General features: G+C 45.3%; 1 protein-coding gene across 1 annotated transcript in view; it reads left to right on the plus strand.

Annotated features, from left to right (window-relative positions):
• COL17A1 (collagen type XVII alpha 1 chain) overlaps positions 1-20,139 on the plus strand; it is a 38,375-nt gene that overhangs the window by 17,500 nt on the left and 736 nt on the right. The window contains exons 17-54 of the mRNA XM_071748323.1: positions 59-208; positions 612-827; positions 1,413-1,451; positions 1,859-1,885; positions 2,359-2,376; positions 2,857-2,919; positions 3,093-3,197; positions 3,693-3,755; positions 4,387-4,422; positions 4,572-4,625; positions 5,014-5,049; positions 5,249-5,284; positions 5,709-5,771; positions 6,075-6,110; positions 6,491-6,562; positions 6,922-6,948; positions 7,554-7,589; positions 8,089-8,124; positions 8,351-8,431; positions 9,427-9,462; positions 10,167-10,247; positions 11,426-11,479; positions 11,585-11,626; positions 12,429-12,491; positions 12,648-12,707; positions 13,232-13,258; positions 13,346-13,387; positions 13,516-13,572; positions 13,941-13,979; positions 14,834-14,947; positions 15,210-15,347; positions 15,945-16,028; positions 16,761-16,889; positions 17,568-17,657; positions 17,969-18,073; positions 18,343-18,495; positions 19,329-19,745; positions 19,862-20,002. Of these exons, the coding sequence (XP_071604424.1) occupies positions 59-208; positions 612-827; positions 1,413-1,451; positions 1,859-1,885; positions 2,359-2,376; positions 2,857-2,919; positions 3,093-3,197; positions 3,693-3,755; positions 4,387-4,422; positions 4,572-4,625; positions 5,014-5,049; positions 5,249-5,284; positions 5,709-5,771; positions 6,075-6,110; positions 6,491-6,562; positions 6,922-6,948; positions 7,554-7,589; positions 8,089-8,124; positions 8,351-8,431; positions 9,427-9,462; positions 10,167-10,247; positions 11,426-11,479; positions 11,585-11,626; positions 12,429-12,491; positions 12,648-12,707; positions 13,232-13,258; positions 13,346-13,387; positions 13,516-13,572; positions 13,941-13,979; positions 14,834-14,947; positions 15,210-15,347; positions 15,945-16,028; positions 16,761-16,889; positions 17,568-17,657; positions 17,969-18,073; positions 18,343-18,495; positions 19,329-19,745; positions 19,862-20,002 (3,066 nt within the window). The remainder of the gene's footprint in view (positions 1-58; positions 209-611; positions 828-1,412; positions 1,452-1,858; positions 1,886-2,358; positions 2,377-2,856; positions 2,920-3,092; positions 3,198-3,692; positions 3,756-4,386; positions 4,423-4,571; positions 4,626-5,013; positions 5,050-5,248; positions 5,285-5,708; positions 5,772-6,074; positions 6,111-6,490; positions 6,563-6,921; positions 6,949-7,553; positions 7,590-8,088; positions 8,125-8,350; positions 8,432-9,426; positions 9,463-10,166; positions 10,248-11,425; positions 11,480-11,584; positions 11,627-12,428; positions 12,492-12,647; positions 12,708-13,231; positions 13,259-13,345; positions 13,388-13,515; positions 13,573-13,940; positions 13,980-14,833; positions 14,948-15,209; positions 15,348-15,944; positions 16,029-16,760; positions 16,890-17,567; positions 17,658-17,968; positions 18,074-18,342; positions 18,496-19,328; positions 19,746-19,861; positions 20,003-20,139) is intronic.

The raw sequence follows: 20,139 nt of genomic DNA on the forward strand, positions 1-20,139 counted from the left end.
TGACTCTGAAGTCAAGGAACTCTTTGTTAACCAGGAGACTGCCCCTTCCCTCTTCCAGAAATACGAAATGGTGATGCAGGGGGTGCAGTTGGATCAGCACCATCCTGGTGTCCCTGTAGTTCCTGCTGTAGCTGGTGGAAATGGCTCCTGGGTTTGCTCCTGGCCTGGTTGCTTCTCCTTGGACTGCTTTTTGGACTCATTGCTCTGGGTAAGCAATAACTGAGGAACAGGGTGTTGAATGGGATAGAAAGACAAGCAGAGCATGTAAGCTGGCAAAGAGGCCAAGTACCAGAAACATTAAGCCAGAGAACTGCCCGTGCAGCTTGGTGATGACTGCCACTGAGTTATTACAAGTGGGCAGAAAGAATAGATGAGGAACATGAACTTTTGATATGGGATTATATAATGAATAGAATAGAAAAACTCCTGAGATCTCAAGTTTTGCTTCTCAGAGACTAACAGATTACAAAGCTGTCATTTAAACTCCAGATATCCCAGCTAGAATATTCCTGCAAAACTCAGTGGTCATGGCTATTTGACACACTGGTTCCTTGTCTCTGCTATGAGAAGTAGGAATTTCAGGCATCCATCTCTTTACTTTACTCTTCCAGCGGAAGAAGTGAGAAAGCTGAAATCTCGTGTGGAAAACCTGGAAAAAATCAATGGTGGCCTCCTGACAATTAATGGAGTAGATTCAAAAATAGCAAAGGATGTTTCAAGAGTAGACTATCTTCAGGGTATTTCACCATCCTCAACCTTCCCTTACGAAAATGAAGAGTCAGTTTGGTTGATGGTGAAGAACAGACTGAACAAGGAAAGAGAACGAGGTGAGCAGAGTCAACGTCTGTGATGCTGCATGAGACCAGATTATTTAAAGAGGACTGGGAGGATTTGATTGCCCAAGGGCCTGAGAATCAGGATTTTTACATAGCAATGAAGTCTGTCAATAATAGTGTCCTCACCTGTCCTCCCAGAGGCGGTGATGCCACTAACACTGGTGGTGCATTTCTTAAAGCCAGCAGGAAAGGGAGAAGAGGTTGTGTGCTTGTCATCGTGCACCATGCTTGTTGTAGCAGGTGACTTTTCCATATTGAAAGAGCTACACAGAAAAATTAACCCACCCATTATTTCTCGTGCTACTTTTGTTAACAAGGGAAGTTTTATTTACTTCTGTGTAGCAGACAATGGAAATAGGTTAAGAACAGAGGAACTTACATTCTCCCAGCTTCAGAAATCTCATGGATTTGGGAAAACAAATTTGTTAAGAAAGCTCTACTTACGAAGCCATGCGGTGCTTGACAGTCTGTGCTGCCTGCAGCCTCAAAATCCAAATAGAGGGGTTCTTGTATGTGAAGCAAGTAGCTATTCTGTTGTATGAAGCACTCTAACAGCCCCTTCACTTCCTGTTACAGGCTACTTCCGAGGGGAGAAAGGAGAACCTGGTGAGAAAGGTACAACCATATTGTCCTTGTTTTCCCCTGTTCTGTTCCTTGAATCTGGAAATGCACAGAATTAGGGTGGATGTTGCCACAAGGAGCAATCAGAGTCAGAAAGATGATGTTGGTTTATACTTGAACAAAGAGTGTAAAGATAGTTTGCCAGCAAACTGTAGAGGGCCTGATCCCATGCTGAACTAATATGGGAGGCCCAACCTTCCGTTGTGCCAATGTGGAAGTCCAGATCCTCTTTGCCACTAGTGAGATGGGACTGATCCTGTACTATTAAAATGTAAAGTGTCCCTGTTCACCCATGACCCCTTCATGTTTAATTGAAGGTGGGAAAGCAACTAGAAAAGTGAAATGAATGAGCAGTCAATGGAAATACATTCTTTTTTTTTTTTTTTTTCTTCTTTTCTCAGGTGACATGGGAATGCAAGGTCCCAGAGGTGAGTCTGGAGTTACTTGCTTTCTCAGGGAGATTGGCAGCCTGACATAGGGTTGCAAATGATCACAGAAGTTGGAGAAGCTGATGGATTTTGTAGTTTAGATATTGTTGTGGTGGTAGTGTTTTTTTTCTCTTCTTCCAGGCAAAGACAATTTTGAAATTCACAGTAGAAGAGAAAACAGATCTCACTTTGAATCTAGAAACCTCTTTCACCTGCAGAAAAATTGTTCTTGAAGCCACACTCTACTTTGTGTAGTCACAGAGTGATTAAGAGAATTTTGCATGGTGTGAATTTTTCAACCCATTGCATAAATAACAGAGGGGGTAATGTGGCATCTCTGGGGGTGGTAGAACTTGTAAACATTCTAGGAACGTAAAATAATTTTTATGGGAGGTGAGGATCAATCAAAGTGACAAAGTGACAGGTAGGGAAGGCCTATTCCCCACTGACTCTCTATTTCTTTCTCTCTACAGGAGACCGAGGACTTCCAGGTGAGCATTAGTACAATTCTGCCTTGAAGGAGGCTATTTGGTGACATTGCTGTAGGCAAGAACATATTTTGCACTGCAAACTTAGCTCGAGGTGGTTGTCTAGAGTCAATATTTAGCATAGATTAAGCTATTTGATTAAAACCTTGGTGCTGAGCTTACAGATACAGCTCAGAGACTTGCAAGCAAGGCCTCAGCCTGGCTTCCACTTAGTTGAACAATCCTAATTTAAGGGTGTGAAGATCCCAGCCTACCTTTGAAAGAGTTCCACAGCTACATGACTACCTGGCCCAGCTTCCTTGGGCTCTTACAAGTACTGTATTCTTCTGAAGAGATCCCTGTTTAAGTACCTTCCTTATAAGTAATATACTCTTTAATCCAGCTGATTAATCCCTCCAGGCTTCAGGTTCCCCTAATTTGCATGTCATTTTTTCATTGTATACAGACAAAGACTGTAAACATTTGTTGTGTTTTTCTTTCCAGGCATTCCTGGTCCCATTGGGCACCAAGGACCAGAAGGACCAAAAGGACAGAAAGGCAGCATGGGTAAGTATCTCTATAATGTTGTGACTCTCTCACAATGAATTAAAAACATGACATGGGAATGCAGACACCAGGTTGATGTGATCATTACTGTCCCCCATGGAGATGTCATGGATCCTCTTGTCCAAGGCCTCCCATAAAAACACTTTTATTTACCAGGCCTTGGTTTTCTATAGGTGATCCTGGCATGGAAGGCCCCATGGGACAAAGAGGTCGAGAAGGGCCACCAGGGCCTCGAGGGGAGCCTGGACCACCAGGAGCTGGAGGAAAGGGAGACAGAGGTAGGAAAAAGTTTTCCCATTTATGTATAAAGCAGAGATGGACAAAAGCTAGAGTGTGGTCCCAATTTATAAAACACTTCAGTTACAGAATGTGATTTGATTATTCAAATCTAGATTTCATTTTAGATATTTCCCAGCACAGATAAAGCTGGCCTAAGGGATTTTTTTTGCCAAACTTACAATGGGTAAGCAAGTATTGTTTTGTTTTGTCAGGTCTCACAGTCAGATTTGATTTTGGCAGAACCAAAAGCACTTAGTGTCAGGGTCATTTTCTTGTCTGTTACCTAAATCAGCAAACCTGCAGGTTTTGTCTTGCTCATCCTAGTGCTCAATGAGATGGGATTTTTCCTTGGACAATGCATGCTTCTTCGAGTGCTTTGAACTGAACAGTAGATTCATGACAATTGCCAGAGAAAGGATAACAGGGGATGGGATAATGGAAGAACTGAGTAACAATTCCCTTCTACAGTATCTATTAATGATCTCTTTTTGCAGGTGTTGTTGGTGAGCCAGGTCCTCCAGGGCCGCCTGGTCCCCCAGGTTCTCCTGGCCTTAAAGGTAAATATGAAGATGAACAGAGAGCCTGGCAGGAGTGAAGAGCACTCCAGCCTTCCTGTTTCACTTGTGTTGCACTGCAGTAATAAGAAAAGTGAACTAATGGTCCTCATTGTAGATAAAATGTAGTTTAGTAGGTACACATAACCTTTAGAGCAATAAGTTCTCAGAGAATTTTAGTAAGAGTGGGGATTGACAGGGAGGTTTCTCAAAACTCCAATCTTTAAGATTGTTTTTTCTCTGCTTTCAGAAGTAATAACATTAACTCCACATTCCTATCAGGCTTCTAACAGAGTTACAGCTCTACAATCCATGTAACTGGGCCAAAAATTGCCCTATTAAGAATTGGTGCCACCTGAAGCAGAGATCCCAGCATCAAGTAAAAGTGGAAGTCTTGAGTCTCTTTATCTTACTTTAGGGAAAACTGTTTCTTCTATGCCACAAGAACTAAATTGTGTGGATTTGTTGCCCTGGTTCTGAGGATGCCAGTGATGCAAATTCTTCTGGTGTCTGGGGGAATTCTGATCTGCTAAACACCTTTTGGGTTGTGGAGGCTGTTAGGCAAACTGAAAGAGATTTGTTGATTTTCTAATTGGGGTGTTACTGAAAGAAAATCCATGTTCCTTATTCACAGGTCTGATGGGTTCTCCAGGCCCACAGGGTCTTCCAGGTGAGTGCTACATTCCTTTGCTATGGCATCTAGAGACTGAAAAAAAAAAAAAAAAACCAAAAATGAGTGAGAGCTTCTCATTGGTTTTTTTGCAGTGATGCATAACAGTGAGTGGGATGGACTAAACCCCTCATCTCATTTTTCTGCAGGTCCTCCTGGCCTACAAGGTTTTAGAGGAGAAGCAGGTCTCCCAGGTGCTAAGGGTAAGCTTCTCTTCCCCTCAGCAAGTGCAGCAGCAGTAGCTGATGTGCTTTCTGGCACTGCTCTGAGTAGCAGACTTGGTCTGAACATGTAGCATTTTGGTGCTAGGGGGAAAGAAAAGCATAGGATTAAGGAAAGGGGAGGATGGCAATCACTGGGCATGGTGATTGCAAGCAAATATTAAGAAATATTAGATGCACAAAGGTAATAGAGCAATCTATCTGAGGAAATATGGCTGGATAGATGGAGCTGTGTTGAAGGAAAGGAATGTCCAGTTTGGGTTTGTCTGATATCAGAGTACCTGTCTTTCCCCTCATTTTCTTGATAAGTGAAATTACTTTCCTTTCTGACTTGTTACTACTATTCTTCCATCATCCATATATCTTTCAGGTGAGAAAGGAGCCACTGGACCCCCTGGACCTAAAGGTATGTTGATCAATTAAATATCTTTTGTGGACATTTTCTTCAGATTCCTTTAGGAGTGTGCACTGTCCATGGGTATTAACCCTATTCTTCTTTGGCTTTTTCCTCTGTGCTCTTGTCAGTAAGCAGATTTTATTTTATCTGATGGAAACATTTTACAATTTAAAAGTCTCACAGAATCTTTTCCTTTTTTGTACCACAGGTGATCACGGTGAGAAGGGTTCTCGTGGAATTACAGGTCAGTAGATTGTTTTCCTGAAATAAAAATCTATTTAATATACATGTGCATTATTTGAGTTTTCAAATAACAGTATAGCCCAACCAATCCTCATTAACTTTCTGGAGAAGTATAATGATGTTATTTGTTATAAGAGTTCTATTTTTGCACCCAAGTTTTAAACAAGTAGATCTCATTCTTGTTTCTATCCATCTTGGTAGCAATCTTTGTGTTTAGCTTTAGGGAAATTCTCCCTCATATGCCCTGTATTCACTTCACGTGAGCTTTTCTGATGCTTGCTTTTTCTAATATGATCAAATATAATGAAGGCTCAACATCCTGCAATGCTGGTTTTCAATTGCAAAGCAATTATATACTGGTGACAGTTATAAAATGTATCTTCATCAAGATTTGTTTGATTCATTTTCATACCATTTCATTACAGGTGAACAAGGCTCAAGAGGAATGCCTGGTCCTCCAGGAGAGCCAGGGGCTAAAGGACCTGCAGGTGGGTAACAGAAAATATCTGTGATTATATGAGCAAACACAAGGAAAAAACATGGAAGTTCTTGTGATACTGTTTGTAATCCCAGGTCTTTTCTTTAGACAAGCTAATCTACATGTGCTCAGACAGGATGTCCTCTGGTTATGTTCCAAATGAACTTTTTCTGGATCTTCAGTAACTGTAGCCAAGGTTTCTTTCAGATGTAATAAGATGAACACTCTTGTGTTTAGGTCTGTGCTGTTCAGTAGGACAGGGCAAGTGTGGTACTATTTCAGCAGTCCTTAACAGTCCTTTTTCTTTGGACAGGACAAGCTGGCCGTGATGGACAGCCTGGTGAAAAAGGTAAGAGATTCCTTTGAGGTAGAAGTGCAGATACTCCCTGATTTGGCAGGAGATTGATTTGTAAAAGAAGTGGGAGAAGATGGCAGCAGATTCACATTCTGGGATCGTGCTGTCTCACAAGACCTTGAGAGTCAACCATGTAACCATGGAATTGAGACATGAAATGTATCTGCCTGTAAACTTGTGGCAGATTTGTTTTCACTACAGAACTCCTCTGTGATTGATATTGACCTCCCAGACATTAATGCTGAAAATGGACAGTTGGCTAAGAGGATACAATAGGCAGAAAGTGCTGCAGGAAGACTGGTGTCCAAGGTTGAATGGAATGGTAGATTGCAAGTCAGTGATTTCTGGCTTGTTAATGGTGATTATATCCCTAGGTGAACCAGGTCTTATGGGAATGCCAGGAGCCCGAGGCCCTCCAGGACCCTCTGGAGATGCAGGACAACCAGGTAAAAGCATACAGAGAACAAAAATACTTTTTGTTCAGTAAGGAACACAGACGTCTTTGTCAACAATTTCCAGTTTTAATTTGAAGTTAAGGCTGGCACAGAATCTCTGACCTGTAAGATGATGATGAAAGGAAAACACACAAGGAATCTAAACCCTTTGTGGTCTCAGGCTTGCAGGCACTGCAGACAAGAACATCAGCTGCTCTGAGCCAACATTCATTTTACTTGCTAGGCCACTTTACACCACTTGTGCGCCATCTGCTGTAATTTTAAGTAAATGTAATCTTTTTCTGTCTGTCTGTCCATTCCCCGACTGAAATTTGTTTGGACATTTTACAATTTTTGTCTTTTTCTTTCAGGTCTCACAGGACCCCAAGGACCACCAGGTAGGTTTTTCTACTCTGTTTCACTTTGTCAATGACACGCTTTGATATGGACTCAAAAAACCCTTGTGATTTCCCCTCTATTCTGCTTTCAGTTTCCAAAGTGATATCCCAGGGTTTCTGTATCTCACTTGGCTCTTGAGACAGGTTTTGTGGCTGGTGTGTAATTTTAAGGAATGCAGGGCCTTGCCTCCAACACATAGTTTGCAACAAATAACATGTTTCAGTTCTCTGTGCCTCACTGAAGCATCCTGCTAATCAGCAGCAACAGAGGTAGAGGAGGTAGCAGTAGAGGTGGAAAAAAAAGGACATGATGGCTGCAAGAGGTGGTTTGGGGGCAAAAGTTACCAGGGAGCTTCTGTACAGGGAGCAGTACCTGGAAGAATCTGGGTAAATCTAGGAAGAAGCTACAGGTAAATCTAGGGAGCAATGCCATTATCCAAGGAGCAGTGAAAGAAGAGCCTTTCCTTTCCTATTTCCAGCTGAAAGCAAGAGTGTGGAGTTCCTTCTTTAAACCCACAAGTAAAACTCAGCTGGGGTACCTGGAAAAAATAGAAGAAACAATATTTGCTCTAACCATTTAATTTTTTTCCTCTACCTCATATCAGGACTTCCAGGCGACCCAGGCCGACCAGGGGCTAAAGGTGAGTTTTATTTCTTCCTTAGTACTCATTTTCTCTCCAAGCACTTCATTTTAGGGAAGATTATCTGCTCTGCTAAATCAACAGTGGCATCTAGTGGCTTTTGGAAGGGAAGGTTTGGGAAAAAGACAACAAGGCAAAAGCCTCACAAGCAAGGCAGGGCATCTGCTGAGGCACTCAGCATAACAGAGAAAACCTTAGCAAACCTGTTTGTGCCCTGAGCATATGAATAATGATGCCTGGTGACTGCAATGGAAGCTGCATGCCTGCCTTGGACAAATGAAGGTCTATTCTGGCAGATGTAGTGCTTGGAAAGATGAGCACAGGATATCTCTGGATTAGCTGAGCTCTGCTTCCCCTGTAACCTTCAAGTGCTATGACTTCTCAGACAAGAGATCAAGGGGAAAGGGAAAAAAAATCACATGTTTAGTAAGACAACATAATTGAGCTAGTGGCAAATCTTCCCTAGAAATGTTCATCTTTTGTCTCTTTATTTTCATAGGAGAACCTGGATCTCCAGGAAAAGTCATAAGTGCTGGTATGTAGTGCTGTGAGTTTTCTAAAACTTCTCGTTTTGGAGGATTTTCTCTCCTTTTTATGTCTTCTAAATTCATCTTGACTGTGTCTCAGACCTGCACTGGGACTCCCTGTGTTGGGAGATCCCATATGCTACAGAAATTTGTTTCCTTAAGGGTAGATTTGCAGCACACTCATTGGATATGTGCACACGTGTATATGTTCAAATCTATGTGTTTGTGTTTCAGAGGGTTTGTCAACTGTTGCTCTGCCAGGCCCACCAGGTCCCCCAGGCCCAGTTGGCCCCACTGGACCCCCAGGTGTTCCAGGTGAGGATGCTGCTCCTCTAGTGTGTTGTTTTTTTTTTTGCAGGCAGCTATCACTGTGCATCCGTTCTTACCTTAATGTGTGATGCTCATTGTTGCTGCCAGACTGCCTTGTCTGGAAGGCAAGATTGCTCAGGCAGTCAAAATACTCATGGTCTTCCCTGCAGAAAGAGACCAAGCTCTCAGGCTAAGTTAGGGAGGCAGCAACCTCAAGGGAGAAATGGGAGATGATCACAGGGGAGCAGAACAGAAGGGAGGGCTGAGAGGATGAAGAAACTGGGAACAGTGTTGTGCTTTGATCTGATGAATACAACGTAGTGATAGATCAGATCCAGCAAGTAGAATTAAGCTCTTTTGCCTCCCAGGAAAGCAGGATTGTGTTGAATCCCTCTCTTGGCACTGTTACTGAAATCAGGAACTGCTTGTTTCCCAGTCTTAGCTTTGAACTCCAGACAGCAAAAATATGCAAATCTTTTACACAAACACACGCATGCACATGGACTCTGGCTGTGCATGAGCTTGGTCCTCAGGCTTCTCTCTCCCAGGTCAGACACTGCTGTCCAGCACATTGATGTCAGGCAGCAGAATTCCTAAGCCCTGGGTCTCATGGCACTTCTTTGCCTCTCCCAGCTGTATAGTGGGAGCTAATCCCAGTCAGTAGAACTAGGCCCCATTTGCAGCATGGAATGCAAGAGGAGGATCAGACCTATTGCATTTCTGTTGTGGTCAGTGGCATTCTGGTTGTTTCTGCAGTCTAAGAGGCACCAAGCACTTTAATTGACACATTCTGGAAAATAAGCCTCTTCTCTGGATCTTCAAGTAATACATGGGACATTGATGAATTCATACCCCATGGCAATTCCATTTATTTGTGCAGACAAATAAGTTATTTGATAGTGTCAATTTTTATAAAAGATCTATTGTTTCTTCCTGCTACTGTAAAATACATCCAGAAAAATCTAATGCGGTCTGTGGTTTTTTTTTTCCTTTGAAATCAGGTCCAGTTGGACCAGCTGGTCTCCCTGGACAGCAAGGTACCATACTCTTATCAGCTTTGATTCTGCTTCTTAAAAGAACTGAATTCATTAGTTTTCCTTCGTTTCTAATTCTCTCAGCCCCTGGCACTATCACTCTCCCTTTTGTTTGCAGATTTCCTCCTTTCAGTTCATTTTGTGGAATTATTTGATTTAACTAATCTTGTAAAGAATTTCTATTCTTTTTTTCTTTCCCAGGGGAAGAAGGGGGGTGATAAGTGCTGGTGTGATTTGGATGCTGAAAATGTCTTTTTTGTTGTTATTTTTTCTGGAAACTGGTATTTCTGAGGCACTTCTTGAGTGCAGTTGCCTTTCTGTGGTAGGGTATATAACCCAGCTGGATACCCCCTGCCATTTTGAAAAATGGGAGCACAAACTAGAGCCACATTGGTAATGATGTCAAGATAAAACCACTGCCAATTGGACAGTCATCTGCTTGGAAGGACCTGGGCAGAGCTGACTCCTAAAAACCTTTCTTAGCCAGTTTTCTATGATCCTGTTAGGACAAATTGCTTAGTAATTTCCACATTTGAGCACAATGTGCCCCAGAGCCAGGGACTGAGTTCATACTCCCAGTCCACAAAAGTCAAGTCTGAACCTCTCATCAAGGAGGTAAGGCATGGGTACAAAATGTCACCATTTCTCCATTAAATAATTAACTTCCTCTTTTTTTTTTTTTTTTTTTTTTTTTTTTCCTGGAAAAGGTCCACGGGGGGAGAAGGGATCCCCAGGTGAAGCTGTGATAGAAACTGTCAGAACAGAAGTCTCATCATTAGCATCTCAAAGTAAGTGGGCCTGCTGGAGAGGTGCCAGAGACCTCAAGGCCTGCTTACAGCTAACAGGAGATGCCTCCTGCTTCTTTCCCCTAAGCATGGCATAGGATAAGTGTGTGTATGTGTATTTTTGGTGGTGGGACAGCAATACCAGCTAATTCTGTTTTCCTTCTCATCTGTACATCCCAAAGTGCATTGAACATGAAGGAGATGACACCAGGCCCATGGCACAAAGAGAAAAGTTAAGGAGTAGTGGCTGCTGGACAGTCCCCTGCAGCAGAGGTGGTCACAGAGCTCTGAGGTTTCAGCCTGGCCTTTTAGCCACTGTGTTCACCCAGGGAAGTTCCCTGTGTAACATGAACACAAGGCTCTCCATAAGGGGAGAACCAGTTTGAAAAGTCACATTAACCTAAGCAACAGAAATTAAAATCTCTCTGTGAACTGGAGGACAAATTCACAGGGGAGCAAATGCTATTTTAAGGCGAAAATATGTGGAGCAGGACAGAATGGTTTAGCAACACCCTTAGAAAAGTGTCTACAGGTGCTGTGCACTACTGGATGTGTGTTGCACATGCAACCAGTTTTCCTAGTGTCAGGGACCTCTGCAAGGCAAGAGGGACGTCAGAGGAGACCATAAAATCATAAATGGTTCTTCCCTGTTCACCATTTGAAATGGGGCCATGTAGATCCAGACCATGCTTCAGTACAGTCCCATTCCCAATTCAGACATCTAGGACCTCAGCATCAATGAACTTAAAGTTTGTGCCTCAGCTTGGAGGAGAAGATACACCTCCAGTCAAGATAACACAGTGCAGCCACTTGTTACTCTTCCCCAAACTTACCCCTTGTTGAATGTTTCTTCTGCTTGAAAGTTCTTTCCCACCTTCTCTAGCCTTTGAGTTCTTCACTCTTTCCCTCAGCAACCATTACTCTTCAGAGAGGTCTTGCCTGTAACCTGCTGCCAGCCTATTCAGCACTGTGTTTTGCTTCATGTCCTCATCTGCACCATCAACCAATCATACCTCTGTTCTCTCTCTCTGCTTCAGCTTTGGCTGAGATCACCCAGGTCCTGCCTTACTCCAGCTTTGACTGTCAGAGTTTCTAATAGGAAGGTAATGATAGTGTTTCCATAGCAGCAGTATCTCCATAGCAACAATATTCCCTTTTTTGTCTGTGTTTCATTTGCACAGTGCTGGCAGATTTACAAGGGCGAGCAGGACCACCAGGTCCCCCTGGACCACCAGGTATGTAATACAGCAGAGCTCAGTACACAATATAGCAGAGCTCAGGACATAAGCAGGCATGTTTGCTGAGTAAATATTCTGTACCCTTGTTTCTCTCTTCATCAGGTGAATCTGTGCAAGGACCCCCTGGACCTCGTGGTCCTCCAGGTAAGAGCTTGTTTCTCTAAACAAATGTGAAAAGTGGATGTTTTTTTTTTCCAGAGCTTCCATCCTGTGTGTTGTGGTAACCCAGATGCAATCTTAGACCTGGTGGAAGTTAGTAGGGCTGACTTTACTGGAAGCAAAGTTCCCATAGTGGGTTTCCTGCTAAACACAATTTTACTGCAAAATAGTTTCACAGCAGCAAGGCACTGCCCAAGAGAAGAGATGTGCTTTGGCAAAGCTCTGCTAGACAAAGTAGTAATTCATAGGTGCCATACTTTTTCAGAAGTATGAACTCAACATTCTCAAGTCCCCAGAGGAAGTTCTGCAATCAGTTCTGTCTTTACTTCTTATTGGTCCATTCTTACCTTCCAGCTGAGAACAAATGGAGCAGTTCTTATCCTGATGAACATATCCCCACTCCATTTCATATAGCACAGATTTCCTTTTCACAGACAGAATAGGGAAGGTGCAGGAGGACCCCATTCCCAACTCTGCTCAGTAGAAAAGGGGAACAGGTCAGGTGTGTGATGAAATTAACCTTCCCTCTCAATGTAGTGAAGGCCAGCTGGGATAGGCTCCCTGAATCACAAGGAAAGGAGTTTCTATGTCCTATGTCTGCTGTAATGGCAAATGATAATGAAAAATAACAGGGATAGAGATGTGTGGAGAAAACAATGATAGTAGACTACACATGAAATATTTAAGCTATGTCTGTGGCTGGAGATGTAGCAGCTCTGACATGCATTTACCTTAACACTGCTGAGGCTTGTCCTTCCTGAAGCTTGTTTGTGTCCCTGTTGCTTAGGGGAAGGATTACCAGGACCTCCAGGCCCACCAGGGAGACCAGGATCATCCATGTCCACCTCAGGTGGGTTCCTACCATCCATTCCCTTGCCTGGGCCTTGGGAATATCCTGTCTGTTGGGATTCCAGGGAGCACATCTTTGGCTAGGACCAGGTGGAGCCAGAGGAAACTTTGTTGTGTTGTTCAAAGTCATGAAGAAACCTTTTTGCTTTAATTTCAGAAACACTCTTCACAGGCCCACCAGGTCCACCAGGCCCACCTGGCCCGAAAGGAGCCCAAGGTGAGTGTATCCTGCTGCCTCACTAAGGTACTTGGTGGATCTCACCACCTCAAACTGAAAATAAGGAAGGAAGGGCGTGGAAGCCAAAAGTGTCCTGTGTTTCTGCAGCTGTAAGACACTAGTACAGTGGTCACTAAACAGGACTTCTGTCTGCTGCTGTAGAACAAGTCTTTTTTGGAGATATTTATTAGCCTCCAATACTGGAGTCAAGGCAATCAGTGTATTCAGAGCCCAACTTTGCAAGCCTTATAGATTCAGGGAGACTCAGAGCTTTGGGTTTTCCATTAAAAGGGAACAGTCTTTTTACAAAATTCAGTGTGGAGTTGGCTAAGTCAGTGCAAGGAGATGCCCCTATGAAGTGTAGTTCAGTTCTCAGCTGGCAGGAAAAAGAAGGGACCCACTCCCCTCACCCATTTCTGCCCTGCAGATTGGAAGCCATGATCATATTCTGCTGTGTGGGCTGGGATGTTGCAGAGCAGAACAAAGCAAATGCTAATGCTGTTTCTCTGCTTCCATGTTCACAGGTGAACGAGGTCCACGAGGATTCACAGGTAAGGAGACTTGTAGGGGATCTCAGAGGGATGCAGCACAGCTTGCCTGTGTATAGGACTTATCCTCCATTTCTGTGTCCCATGCAGGAGAACCAGGTGAGCCTGGCCTTCCAGCATTCTTCTCCCATGGTCAGTGCCCCCTTTTCTCCTTTGAATTCATTGTCCCTAGGCTGAAACTAGGGTACAAACTCTTACTCTAGTTGTTCCAGCTTAGTTTTATTACTGTGAAGTTCTGACTCTCTTTCTGCAATTGGCAGGTGACCGAATCAGCATGCAGGGACCTCCAGGCCCACCAGGCCCACCTGGACCCAAAGGTGAAGTTAAAAATCTTCTTTCTTTATTTTCTGGTAGCTTCACAAAGACAAGATTGGTTGAAGCTAAAGGATGGAGCAACCTGGTCCTTTAAGAACTACAGCTGTGCCCACCCCTGCCTTTTCAGGCAGAGCAGGACTATGGCAGTAGAATTGCTCTGAGCACAAGGCACCAGGGAATAGCACAGAAGGCTCAGCTGTGGCCCCTTCTTTCTGCTCCTCCCCCACAAGCTGCTTCTTGAAGACAGTCATTACAAGGGCTGGGTAGTTGCTTCTCTGACAACATGTAGCTCATCTGTTTAGTGTGACCAAGTATGCAACATGCAGTGACACCTATTATAATTTCCTGTCTCCCTCACTCTGGTTCCCAGGTGATGCAGGTGTCCCAGGCATCCCAGGAGCATCTCGAGGTAAGAGGCCAGACCATCATTTCTCTGATACTATCAATAGAAGCTGACATCCTGGTGAAGACTTTGAAAATGCTTCTTTGGGTTTTACAAGTGTGGGTGCCCACCTCGTGCTGATGGGATTTGTGTTCAAAATCTCTTTTTTCACAGTCTGCCTTAAATCAGACAATTTAAGAGTTGCAAGTCTTCTGGTCTCATCTTACTGCCATCCTTTGAACCAGAGTTTGTCCTTATGGCACAATAAAGAAAGGAATTGCAGGTTAACCATGTTCCACAAAGCATTAGGGAAGCTGCATTGAGCTCACCTGTGAAAACACTTCTGATCAGAACAGAAGTGCCCTTTGTTCAATTTTTGCCAACCCACAGGCGAATTAAGCTGCAGTGAACTCTGAGAAAGAGCATCTCTGTATGCAGGGTGTTACTGCAGTTTCACAAAAAGTGCACATGGGTTAAGTGTCCCTCCATGAGAACAATCCCTATGCTTCTCCACATTGTGTCCTAGAAATACTGCCCTCAGGGTGCTGGGCAGACCAACATCTTAAAAAGCATGAGGTGTCACTCAACACCTTGGTGACAGGAGTCACAGAGAGCCTTCCTGTGTCTTGTGGTGGAGACCAGTGAGGAGGTTCTTGAGCTGGTGCTGCTTGAGCCAGCTGGGATGGGGAGCAGCAGAGCAGGGGGTTTAGCCTAAGGAGCTTTATGGATCTCTATCTATATTTCTGCACAGCATTGCACTCCAGTGCACAAACTGACCAGGGCTGTGTGTGGGAAGAGCTCAATGCAAGCACACTTCAGCATCACTTAGTCTAATGCAACCAGGCCAAAAAAATTTCTTCTCCTCACAATTCTTTCTCTAGATGGATCCAGACAAATTCAGGGACCCCCAGGACCTCCTGGGCCACCCGGTCCTCCTGGCCCAGGTGGAAGTTCATCTCAAGAGATTCAGCAGTATATCACTGACTATCTGAAAAGTGAGTATAGTGACATTTTGCCATGGGTTAGCAGGTGCATGCCTATCTCTTTTGCTCACTGAGCCCCTTGTCACTCTCCCTTTAAACACAGCAGCCCTACTGCTCTGTCCTTATTTTTGCTGAATGCTAAGAAGTGCTGTTGCCTCTGCAGCCTCTTCCACCAGTCAGCATTTTGCCAGGGGGAAGGGGGGGGGCAATAATTGTGCATATGGCCACTGTCTTCCCTCTGTTGATGTGGGGATATCTTGGGCTTCCTACCTAGGTGACAATGTAAGGCATTATTTGACTGGTGCCCAAGGCCCACCAGGCCCTCCAGGCCCACCTGGAATCATCACCACTACAGATGGGATAAACTTGGATTATGCAGAGCTGGCTACTCGTGTTATGAGCTACCTGACAAGTAAGCAAAATGTTGGTAAGCTCTGTACTGAATGATGCTCTCAGCTGAACTTGTGTGACACACAGGAGGTGAGAACCAGAGGACAAACAACAGTATTTAAACAGTAAAACCAATAACCCAGTTATTCACCTTCTGCAGTCTTGGTGCAGGACTCCACATAGCTGAGGTGTGTCTGCACACCCCAGCTGCAGCACCCCAGCAGTTCTGTGCTCTGTCCCATTTTGATGGCCAGATTAACAGTTGCCACTGCTTAAAAAGTCTCACATTAAACATAGCATCCCCAAGACCCAAACAGAAGTGTATGCAGTGGGTATTTGTGGTCTCAGGGGTTGTCTTGTATGCTTGGGGCCCTCCTGAAGTAGATGAAATTCCCAGAGCTTTGGGAAGCAGTCTGGAATCTCAGAAGAACACAGACCACACTGCTGTGGAGACAAGCAGGCTGTGTGTTACAGCAACTAATACACAGCTGGGAGCATGGGAAGCCCATTCCACTAGTTGAACCAGAATAATTCAGCTTTCCTTTGTCCCTGCTTGACCCCTCTTCACCTTCTGTCTCCTCTTAATCCTTCCTGACATAAAACCTTTTCATTCCCACAGGCTCTTCAGATCACTATCAGTCATTTGCCAGTTCAGTATCAACTACATCTGTTTTGTATCGAGAACTTCTGGACATGCTGCAGAGTAAGTGACCTTGAAGGGAAACATCATGGATGGGGGTGAGATATCCCAACAGCCTGGGATGACCCTCCAGCCAGAGTTACCAACAGCTGTTTCAGAAGGCAAAGGCCATTGGTGCTGCTGAGTGACTTGCAGTGTCTCCTTCCAAGTTCTGTGGAGACAGACTTGTGTGTCTTGTACTGGAGAGGTTGCATGCTTCTGGACATGTTTGCTTTTCATACCCAATGTAGGAACTCTTTGGTTTTCCACTCTCTTGCCTCTCTTTCCCTCATTGTCTCTCTAGGTGGGATCTGCCTATGTCTCTCTTTTCCCCACAATTTCCCCCAATTTCCCACTAAACCTTCCGGACCCCTCCTTCTGTGTGATCCAGTGAGGAGCCAATCATAATTCATGTTACAAACAAATAGCTGCTGAAATGGTCTTTTCCCATTAACCAAGAACTTGTCCAGGGTGTCCTGGAGAAACAAAGCATAAGGGCATCCCTTTAGCAACCCAAATTCTCATTCTTCTCAAACCCTGGGTTGTAGAAGGTTCTTATCCCTGTCACAAATGTTTCTGACACCATACACAGGGCAGAACACACTATGAAAAAGAAGTGAAGGAGGAAAGTAGTTTTGCATCTGCAGGTTTTGATGGCCTCTGTGTGGTGGGAGCTCAGCTCACAGCCTGGGAATCCTTCACACCTGGTATCTTTGCTGCAGCTGGACAGTTTTAACATACATTTTTCTTTTCCAGGAGAAGAAATTCGTCAGTATCTAATTGGACCTCAGGGCCCACCAGGACCTCCTGGACCAGGGGTAGATGGCATGGCTCTGTCACTGGATTATGATGAGCTGACCAGACGGTTTATCAGCTACTTGTCAAGTAATAGTCTTTCTTAGTGTGCATTTCCCTTTGTTCCTTTGGAAGCTGAGCAGAAAGCTCATGATGTCAGTGAAAACTCTTCTGGTGTTGACCATGTGAATCCCTGAGTATTGAAGACCTCCTCACAGGGATGGTCAGAGACTTGGAACAGAACAAAGATATGGTCTGGAAGCAGGGAACTGCTGTTTAACAGCAGCACCCCAACAGCTCAAGCAGGGCAGCTGCATTTTGTCAGCAAGGACATTTCAGTAAGGCAAATCACAAAGATGCAGAGATTTGTACCAGAGATGGTTGGTTATGGATAGGCAGACACAGAGAGAGCAGCACATGTAGCAGGCAGTGGGTCATAGCCAAGCCACATGTCCTGGGGTTCTCCCCTGCCCTGTGTCAGGGTTCATGAGATGTGCAGAGCTTTTGCCAATAACAGAGTCCTGCTGCCTGCCTGTCTGCAAGTGCCCCTGTGTGCAAGTGCCCCAGTCTTGGGATTAATGGGGCAAGTTTTAACTCCAGCCCAGAAGAAGGCTTGAGCCCTTTTTCCCTGCACACTCCACTGATGGGAACGCTCCACCCTGCAAGAGTCCCTCCTGCATTGCCTGTGAGCAAGCCCTGCAGTGTGTCTGCTCACTGTGACAATCTGTTTTGATCATCTGCTGCTCTTCAATCCATTTCATTTTGCAGGTTCTGGTATGAGCATTGGGCTTCCTGGGCCACCTGGGCCTCCAGGGACACCTGGTATATCATACAGTGACCTGACAGCATACCTGAGAAGTAAGTCAACTTCTCCACTTCCCTGCCGTGGGTCCCTCAACACCCCCAGAACCACTGTTTCAATACTTTAAAAAGTATATTTTAAAAACAGGGACTTCTGCCCTCGTTGGGATCTCTTGACTTCTCATGTGTCTACATGTAGAGAAGGGAGATGCACCAGGAAGGCTGCACTAGAAAGTGCTGGGGGGGGGAAAAAAGCACCTTATACTTGACTGTAGCTGGTGTTACCTGTATTTTCCTATATTGTCAGGGGAGGTTCATGAAGGTTGCAGTAGTTTAGGTGACTCCTCTTCTTCCCTTGTGTCTTTCAGACTCTGAATTTGGTGGCCTTGTTGGGCCCCCTGGTCCTGCAGGACCCCCAGGACCTCCAGGATCACCTGGCACCTCTCTGGAGGATGTCTCTGCCTACATGCAAAGTAAAGCACTTGTGTTGTATTTCTCACAACTGGAAGGGAGAATCTGGTTGTAAGTTCTAGGGGGGGACTGAGACTGAGATTTGACTTACTAGGGACTGTGACTGCCCACTAAGAACAAGGTCACTGAAAAAAAAAAACCAAACAACTCTCATCATACATCAGCTGGAAAGGGGTGGAAGCTGGGGTCAGAGCTTTTAAACTTGCAAGATCCCCAGACGTGATTTCCTTGTACTCTCACTGTCAGAAAATAACTTTTCCTCTCTCTCAAGGAATGGGATACTCCTCATTCTCTGGAGTCCAGGGTCCACCTGGCCCTCCTGGCCCTCCAGGACCACCAGGCTTCTCAGGAACTGGCCTCCTGTCCTATGCTGACATCACCAACAGTGACGAGTTCAGGAGTGAGCTGATCCAGTACCTGAAGAGTAAGGGGACACATCCATCCTCCATGCACATACCCTGAGCCCTCCTTCTCCTTACAGAGGCCACTGTGAGGCAGTCCTGAAGGAGCCTTCCTTGAACTGGGGCTGCAACAACACCTCACCTCTATGTTCCTCCACGCAGGACAACTCTGCAGCCCATGGGCTTCTCTCCTCTCAGTCTGGCTGCAAGGCAGAAGTCCATGCAGTCTGGATGTCCCCAAAAGGGACAAAGTCTGGGCAGTCACAGTCAGCCTGTACTGAACAGCGAGTCCCTATCAAGGTCACCTACAGAATTTTCCTGTGGGAAAAACATTTTCCTTTGACAAGAGTCTGCTTCCAGAGCAATGGATGATGTAGGGGTTGGAAAGCAGCACTGAGCCAGCTGCACAGCACCACTGCTGAGTTCTCATGCTGGCAAATTGTCCAGGGATCCTTTCACAGGATCACAGAATCAGCTGGGTTGGAAAGGACCACTGAGATCATCAAGTCCAGAAACAGGGTGATCCCTCACCTGTGGGAGCCTGGGCACAGAACAGCTGTTTTGGCAGAGGTGCTGAAATTGGCCTGAGAGGAGTGTACCCTTCTGCAAAATAATTGGCCATGTTTCCAAGATTGGGCACCCCAAATCGGAGGAGAGATGGGAAGGAGGGAGGTCTCCTGCCACCTGTAGAGATCAAGGTTGACAGAGGTGCCTGCTGCTGGAGGTTTTCTCTCATGCTTTGCAGGACAGAACTTAACACTCCAGTCTTCATCTAGGTGGTAACACGGGACTTCTGCCAGGCCTTCGGGCTCAGGTACCCCAGTGTCCCTGAAGATCTCCCTCTTGTATTTTGCAGGTGATGAAATTCGAAGCTACATCTCAGGGCCACCCGGGCCCCCTGGGCCACGGGGACCACCAGGACCCAAAGGAGACAGCAGCTTGGTGGCTGGGGCTGTGTCCTCATCATACCGAGGGTTACGGACTTCCGAGGAGTTGCATGGGGGATCCCTTGGAGCTGAGGGATCCCACGGGGGATCCCTGGGCACAGGCAGCTCATATGGCAGCTCCACGAGCCGTGTGGCCTCTTACGGTGCCTCAGTGGGAGGTGATGGCACTTACGATTCCTCCATGGGCAGTGATGGGACTTTTGATGGGTTGATGACAGAGGGGGAATCACACAGGAGATCAAGTTCAAGTAGATCCTACAGCAACTCCTTCACTGGTTCCCTGGATTACAACGAGCTGGCACTCCGTGTGTCAGAGAGCCTACAGAGTGAGTGGAACTTCCCTCACCCTTCCTGCTGCCTACAGCTCTCCCTTACACCTTCTTTCCTCAGTGATCACAGTTTTCACAGAGCTCCTTTCAAATGATGTCTTTTAACTCCTCAGGCCAAGGTATTCTCCAGGACCTGATGTCTTACACTGCACAGGGACCTGCAGGTCCCCCAGGCCCTCCTGGTCCTCCTGGCATCAGCAGGGTTTTTGCAGCCTATGGCAATGTCACTGAGGACCTCATGGACTTCTTTAGAAGTAAGTGACATGTTAACTTGGTTTTTCTGGCTCAGGCATGTTACCTATCTCCAACTTCTTAGAAATGTCCTACCAGTGTGATTCATTGCTTCTCTCAGTCAACACAAAGGCACTTTGCAAGTGATTTGTCCCACTTG

The sequence above is a fragment of the Heliangelus exortis genome, chromosome 7, assembly GCF_036169615.1.
Source record: "Heliangelus exortis chromosome 7, bHelExo1.hap1, whole genome shotgun sequence".
In the NCBI taxonomy this organism is placed as follows: domain Eukaryota; kingdom Metazoa; phylum Chordata; class Aves; order Apodiformes; family Trochilidae; genus Heliangelus; species Heliangelus exortis.